Source organism: Calonectris borealis, chromosome 11 (assembly GCF_964195595.1).
Source record: "Calonectris borealis chromosome 11, bCalBor7.hap1.2, whole genome shotgun sequence".
Classification (NCBI taxonomy): Eukaryota; Metazoa; Chordata; class Aves; order Procellariiformes; family Procellariidae; genus Calonectris; species Calonectris borealis.
The window spans coordinates 21,790,597-21,798,203 of record NC_134322.1 but is presented as its reverse complement, the minus strand read 5'-3'; the positions used below and the strand labels follow the sequence as shown (position 1 = coordinate 21,798,203).

General features: G+C 64.8%; 1 protein-coding gene across 1 annotated transcript; it reads left to right on the top strand.

The window, feature by feature from the left end:
- The first annotated feature begins 1,620 nt into the window (after positions 1 to 1,620).
- Positions 1,621 to 6,255, top strand: SNX33 (sorting nexin 33). Its single transcript, XM_075160467.1, has 2 exons — positions 1,621 to 3,283; positions 5,326 to 6,255. The coding sequence occupies exons 1-2, from the start codon at positions 1,843 to 1,845 to the stop codon at positions 5,577 to 5,579; spliced, it is 1,695 nt and encodes a 564-aa protein (XP_075016568.1). The 5' UTR covers positions 1,621 to 1,842; the 3' UTR covers positions 5,580 to 6,255.
- Positions 6,256 to 7,607: the final 1,352 nt, after the last annotated feature.

Here is a 7,607-nt window from a genome sequence, read left to right as displayed (position 1 = left end):
GCGGGGACCACCGCGGGCAGGGATGGAGGGGACGCGGTGGACAGGGATGGAGGGGCCAGCCCGGGCAGGGCTGGAGGGGACACCCCGGGCAGGGATGGAGGGGACACTGCAGGCAGGGTTGGAGAGGACGTTCAGGGAAGGGAGGGAGGGGACATCCGAGGCAGGGACGGAGAGTACAACCCAGGAGGGGATGGAGGGGACACCCCGGGCACGGATGGAGGGGACATCCGAGGCAGGGATGGAGGGGACAGCCCGGGCACGGACGGAGGGGACATACGGGGCAGGGATGAGGGGACACTGCAGGCAGGGATGGAGGGGACATACGGGGCAGGGATGAGGGGACACTGCAGGCAGGGATGGAGGGGACAGCCCGGGCAGGGATCGAGGGGACATACGGGGCAGGGATGAGGGGACACTGCAGGCAGGGATGGAGGGGACATACGGGGCAGGGATGAGGGGACACTGCAGGCAGGGATGGAGGGGACATACGGGGCAGGGATGAGGGGACACTGCAGGCAGGGATGGAGGGGACATACGGGGCAGGGATGAGGGGACACTGCAGGCAGGGATGGAGGGATGTGGGCGGGGAGGGCTGTGGGGGGCCGCCCCGTGCAGGGCTGCAGAGGACCCGGGCAGGGATACCCGGGACGATTCCCGGTCAGGGACGGGGGAGCAGCCGGTGCCAGGAGCCGTGCCCCCGCGGGCCGTGGCCGTGGGCGGGACCCGTGCCCCCCGGCCGGCTGCCTGCAGAGGGCAGCGTGCGACCCGCCGCGCCGCTCCCGCGGCTCCCCAGCTGCGAACCGGGGAGCTCGGCGCTGCCGTGCGTCACGGGAGGCTGGCGGCCAGCCCCGCCACCGCCACCGGCACCGGCACCGCCACCGCCACCGCCACCGGGCAGCAGCACCGACGTCGCGCAGCGGCAGCGGGCGCCGACACCGGAACCGGACGGCGGTACCGAGAGCGGCCCCCCGGCCCCCTGCCCGGCCATGCGGTGAGGGCGGCCCGCCGGGTCCGCGGAGGGACGGGAGGCGCCGTCCCGGCCGGGCCGCGGCTGCGCTCGGTTCCCCGGCCCCGGTAGCGGCGGCGCGGCGGGCCGGGCTCCCTCCTCCCGCCGCCGCCTGCACCGGCACCGGCAGCCGCCGGCCCCCCCCCTCGTTGCGGCGGGGGCTGCCGCCGGTACCGGCCCCGGTGCTGCCCTGCCTGCGGGGCCCTTCCCCTCCGTCCTGCGTGAGATTTGCTGATTTCTGGGGGGGGAAAAAACCAAAACAACAACAAAAAAAACCTCCACCAAATCCCGGGAAAGTCGGCCCGGAAAGGAATTGCAAAATCCCCGGGCCGGGATCACCGGGAGGTTGGGCTGGGTTTGGGGTCGGTTCCCGGCGCTTTCCCGACTGGCCGCCGCTGGCGCGAGGAAATTGGGGTGTTTTATCCACAGGAACCCCGAGAAAAGTCGTTTTGGATTTATTTCCTCGCTGGCAGCCGGATCTTTTCCTCCCGGAAAGTGAAACCGTGGGATCAGCGTCCCAGCGAGAGAAAACCTGCGTGGACATGGCAGAGCCCGGCTCTTGGCCCGGCCGCGGTCTATATCCCGTAGGAGCAAGGGAAATGCCACTCGCTTGACCAGGGAATGTTGTTTTTAGCCGGGGCGCTGGAATCGGGGGGGTTACTTGGACATACGGACCTCGGCGTCACCTCGTAGGGGATTTCTTCTCCACCTTTTTTTATTTCCCTGAGAAACCGGCCAAGCCTTTCCCCGCAGCGGGGAGCTTGCGGTATCGCTGGGGGTTTTTTTTTGGCTGCGGGGATTGCGTTACGCCGTCTGTCCCCCTCCCGGGACCGGCCATGGCGTTGAAAGCCAGAGCGCTTTACAACTTCCAGAGCGAAAACAAAGAGGAGATCAGCATCCAGGAGAACGAGGAGCTCGTCATCTTCAGCGAGAACTCCCTGGACGGGTGGTTACAGGGCCAAAACAGCCGCGGGGAGACCGGCCTCTTCCCTGCCTCCTACGTCGAAATCCTCCGCTCCCGCTCGGGCTCCAACTACACGGACTACTCCGGCAGCCCGGCCGGCTCCCCCGGGCACGACTCCTCCTTCTACACAGCCCCCCCCAACCCCGGCATCTCCTACCAGGGCAGTTTTGAGGACGACGATGATGATGACTGGGATGACTGGGATGATGCTTGCACGGTGGTGGAGGAGCCCCGGAGCGCGCCGGGCACCAACGGGCACCCTTCGCCCAGCCTGCAGTACCCGGCGGCATACGGCCACCACCAGCACGCCGGTTACCGTCCCAAGCCGGCGCTGGAGAGGCAGGACAGCATGAGCTCCTCCAAGAGGGGCAGTGTGGTGGGGAGGAACCTCAATCGCTTCTCCTGCTTCGTCCGCTCGGGGGTGGAAGCCTTCATCCTGGGCGACGTGCCCCTGATGTCCAAGATCGCCGAGGCGTACTGCATCGAGATGGGCTCCAAAGGTCCCCAGTGGAGGGCGAACCCCCACCCCTTTATTTGCTCCGTGGAGGACCCGACCAAGCAAACCAAGTTCAAGGGCATCAAGAGCTACATCTCCTACAAGCTGACCCCCAGCAACATCAACTCACCCGTCTACCGGCGGTACAAGCACTTTGACTGGCTCTACAACCGCCTCCTGCACAAGTTCACGGTCATCTCGGTGCCCCACCTGCCCGAGAAGCAGGCCACCGGGCGCTTCGAGGAGGACTTCATCGAGAAGCGCAAGCGGCGGCTGATCCTCTGGATGGACCATATGACCAGCCACCCCGTCCTCTCCCAGTACGAGGGCTTCCAGCACTTCCTCTGCTGCCGCGATGAGAAGCAGTGGAAGCTGGGCAAACGCCGGGCGGAGAAGGACGAGATGGTGGGCGCCAGCTTCCTCCTCACCATCCAGATCCCCACGGAGCACCAGGACCTGCAGGACGTGGAGGACCGTGTGGACGCTTTCAAGGCCTTCAGCAAGAAGATGGACGACAGCGTCCTGCAGCTGACCAACGTGGCCTCGGAGCTGGTGCGCAAGCACGTGGGGGGCTTCCGGAAGGAGTTCCAGAAGCTGGGCAATGCTTTCCAAGCCATCAGCCACTCCTTCCACATGGACCCCCCCTACAGCTCGGACGCGCTCAACAACGCCATCTCCCACACGGGCAAGACATACGAGACCGTGGGGGAGATGTTCGCTGAGCAGCCCAAGAACGACCTGTTCCTCATGCTGGACACTCTCTCTTTGTACCAAGGGCTCCTCTCCAACTTCCCAGACATCATCCACCTCCAGAAAGGTAAGGGTGGCTTCTTGTCCCCTGGTGGTGACCTCTCTTGTGTGATGGCCCCACATGGGTGGGAGCGGCATGGGAAGCGGGATGGGGATGCAATGAGGACATCCTGTGCAATGAGTGGTGGGGATGAGGATGGGGATGAGGATGGGGACCATTGCCTGTGGCTCCCAGCGTGGTCCCTGCTGGCACGGCTCCCTGGTCACCCCAGCCCTGGAGTGGCTGTTGGCTCCAGGATCAGGTGATGCCATGAACTCCGTAACTGCTGCCCAAAGCGCTGGCGGGGGGGTCAGCGCAGGCGTTGCTCCCCCAAGCCGTGAGCAGGAGCCGGCACCATTGCTGTTGGCTCCAGGACGGCCTGCCCAGCACCTTGTGAGCGAGGGGCCGCGTCGCATCCCCACCCACCACCACCTGTCCCTCCTCATCCTCCCTCCCCGTGGCCAACGGGGATGCTCGAGCTTGCTCCCCGGGGCTGGGACACGGCTGGGACGTGGCCTTGGGTCGGTCGGAGGGGCCGGGGGGGCGTGCAGGGCAGGGGTATGGACGTGTCCCTTCTTCCCACCAGTCTCGCTGCGTCCTCTGGCCAGGGGGGACACGCTGGACCTTCTGGGGACAACCAGGGTCAAACTCTTTTCAAGAGCACGTCCCTGCCCCTCCAAGCCCAGGACGGGTGGGTTTAGCACCCGCGGGCATCGGGGCTCCCCGCTTCCCCTTATCCCCTTGTGCTTGCAGGTCCCCTGGGTCTTTGGGGGGGCCAGGAAGGGGAGGGGGGGCGAGAGGTGTCTGCTCTGCCCTTTCCGGGGAGCGCGGCGGGCCGGCAGGGCTCGGTGTCCCTTTGCGCCCAGGCAGCGGGGAGGGACGCAGACGGGGAGCCGGGTGTGGGAGCGGGGCCGAAGTCCACGCACTCCTCCCGGCCCGGAGAGGGGATACCCTCGCCGGTGTCCCTGGATTTTGGGGGACAGGGAGTTTTCCCCCGGGTGAAGCCAGGGCTGTCCGTGTCCAAGCATCCAGGGGTGTCCGTGCGTCGCTCCGCATCCCTGGGGGAGGCTGGGAAGGCGAAGGGGGAAGGGGAGGATGCGATCCAGCCCTGGCCGCTTCCTCGCCGTTCCCTCCCCGCGTTGTTTACCGCGGCGGGTGAAGCGGGGCTGGATCCCGTCCGGAAGCGAGGCCGCGTGGGCAGAGCGGAAAGCAGGATTTGGCCTCCAACCTTTGCTTCCTCCTCCTCCTCCTCTCCGCTGGGAGCAGGGCTGGCGCGGCGGGAGCACCATAACCCCGGGTCCGGTGCTCCCGACGAGGGGCAGGGAGAAGGGAAAAAAGCCCGGCAAGCTGCGGGCCAGATCCTGTTTTCAAGCAAACAGCCTCTGTGCTAATGAGGGGGGAGGAATGCAGGGCTGGAGCCAGGCAGGATTCTTTCGAAACCGAGCTGTAAAAATAAATGGAAGGAGGGGGAAAAACTGGTGTCACAGCATCAGCCGCCTCTGGGAGAGGGAGATGCTTTCCCAGCCGAGCTCCAGCTGGCACTGCACGCCCTTCCCGCACCCCGATTCACCGCCTCCCGGGCTGGGGGCTCCCAGGGCCGCTCCTGACCCCCATCCACGGGGTGACATCGAACATTTGCAGGGCAGGCTTGGCCGGGGCGCTTGGCTATGACGGCACACGCTGCCCCACGTTAGCTTCGCGCCCCGAGCCTTGAGTCACAGCCCTCCAGCAGCCCAGACCCCCAAACCCTCTAAATATGAGGCTGAGTGCCCAGGGATGGGGCGGAAAAGGAGTTGGGGAGGTCAGAGTCCAGAGGGAAAAGGCTCCTGCTCTTTCCCTGCCTGGAGGAGAGGGATGGGGATTGATGGGCACGGGGAGATGACAGCCCGGGAGCACGCGGATCCCTCCCTTATTAACGTGGGGCAGCTCCGCACCTCCGGCGGCGGGGCTGCGCTGGTGCCCCGGCACGGAGGGCGATGGGACCCGCCGGGCGATGCCTGTGGCAGGGGCATGGGGACGCAGGGACGCACAGCTCCGTCAGCCTCTCACCCTTCCCCCTGCCCTGCCAGGCGCCTTCGCGAAGGTGAAGGAGAGCCAGCGGATGAGCGACGAGGGCCGGATGGACCAGGAGGAGGCGGACGGGATCCGCAAGCGCTGCCGCGTGGTGGGCTTCGCCCTACAAGCCGAGATGAACCACTTCCACGAGCGGCGCGTGGCCGACTTCAAGAGGATGATGCAGTCCTACTTAAAGCAGCAGATTGTCTTCTACCAGCGCGTCAGCCAGCAGCTGGAGAAGACGTTACGCATGTACGACAACCTCTAACGCCTCCGCTTGCTGCTCTGCCGAAATCACGCACTTCTCTATCCGCAGCCTTGCAGACCTCCTCTGTTTGTGATGGGCTGAGAACGAACGGGAACTCATGACGCTAGTGACCAAATACCTTCGGGCTTTCTTCCCCCTTCCCGGGCGGGCAGGCTGCGGTCCTGTGGGGAAGGGCTCGCCCACGGGCTGGCCAGGCCACCTCTTTCCCTGGGGACCTCCCACCCTGCCGCGGGTCTGGTGGGGACGCGGGGGGGGTCACGAGAGACGGACGTGGAGGTAACGGTGCCGGTATCTCTGCCCAGTGATTTTTAGCTTTCTGAAAACCCGTCCTCCTGGAGCAGAGAGGTGGGTGCATCCCAGCCCGCTGGGAGAAGAAATCAAAGCGGTCGACATTTTGCACACTAAAAGCTTTTCTGATGGAAAAAAGAGAAGAAAAAGATCTTTATTTGGAAGAGAATGAATTTCTTTTTTGTCACAAGATATTTTCAATATTTTCCATTTTTCGCAAACGTTTCTGCAGCATTTTTACCAATCAATTTTTAAATAGACACACAGAGACGAAGGGAAATCTCTTTCTCGAGCATGGCTGTTGACTGGGAAAAGGGAGAAAAAAAAAAAAAAGGCAAAAAGTAAAGCGCCCCACAGCGTTTTCAATAAAAATGTCAGTAGAAAAAAACACCCACCTCCTTCCCAGAGATGTCTGTGGAAAACGGAGCGGCTCCAGGATCCCGGGGAAGGCTCTGCATCCGAGCATCCCCCGGCTTCCAGCCAGCTTCCGAAAAAAACCCATGCCGTGGGCGGCGGGGGGCCGAGCACCCCGCTCTCCAAACAACCCGCCGAGGGGCAAATCCTGCCCCGCTTTGCCCTGCCCAGTGGGGCAGGACCCATGGCAGCGTGCCGCTGCCTGGGGAGACAGCGGGGCTGGCACGGGGGCCTTGTTTTCGAAGGGAAATGGCTGGGATAAATCACGGCGAGGAAAGTTAGGGCCGGCTTGGCGTGGCTCCAGGGTTAAAATTAGCCCTGGCATGCAGGCCAGCGGGGTATTGTTAAAATAACAGCGGCGCTGGGAATGCGGCGGGCTGCGCTCCGTCCTCCCAGAGCCCTCCCCGGCCCTAGCCCGCGGGGATGAGCATGCCGAAATACACCCGGAGGCGTCGCGCGGCCTCCGTCCAGGCAGGACGCGTTTCCTCCTGCATCCCGCAGCCAGGGTGCTGCCGTCACCACGGCCCCATCCCACTCCGGCCCCATCCCAGCCCCATCCCGTCCCAACCCCATCCCAGCCCGGCCCCATCCTATCTCAGCCCCATCGTACCCCAGTCCCATCCTACTCTGGCTGCATCCTACCTTGGCCTCATCCCACCCCAGCCCCATCCCAGCCCCATCGCACCCTCGCCCCATCCTACCTTGGTTCCATCCCACCCTGGCCCCATCTCATCCCAACCCCATCCCACCCTCACCCCATCCCATCCCATCCCATGCCACCCAGCTCCATCCCACCCGTCCCATCCTACCTTGGCCTCATCCCACCCAGCCCCATCCCAGCCCCATCGCACCCTGGCCCCATCCTACGTTGGTTCCATCCCACCTTGGCCCCATCTCATCCCAACTCCAGCCCCATCCCACCCTGGCCCCATCCCATCTCATCCCACCCAGCCCCATCCCACCCCAGCCTCATCCTACCTTGGTATCATCCCACCCCATTCCCATCCCATCCCACCCCAGCCCCATCCTACCTTGGCACCATCCCACCCCATTCCCATCCCATCCCACCCCAGCCCCATTCCTCCCTTGCCCCATCCCACCCAGCCTCATCCCACCCAGCCCCATCCTACCTTGGCATCATCCCACCCCATTCCCACCCCATCCCACCCCAGCCCCATCCCTCCCTCGCCCCATCCCATCCCACCCAGCCTCATCCCACCCAGCCCCATCCTACCTTGGCACCATCCCACCCCATTCCCATCCCATCCCACCCTAGCCCCATTCCTCCCTCGCCCCCATCCCACCCAGCCTCATCCCACCCAGCCC

What these genes read in the sequence shown, in the direction of transcription:
- SNX33 (XM_075160467.1), top strand. Translation starts at nt 1,843, where the DNA reads ATGGCGTTGAAAGCCAGAGCGCTTTACAACTTCCAGAGCGAAAACAAA. An exon ending in CATCATCCACCTCCAGAAAG is followed by an intron (nt 3,284 to 5,325) that starts GTAAGGGTGGCT and finishes CTGCCCTGCCAG; the next exon opens with GCGCCTTCGCGAAGGTGAAG.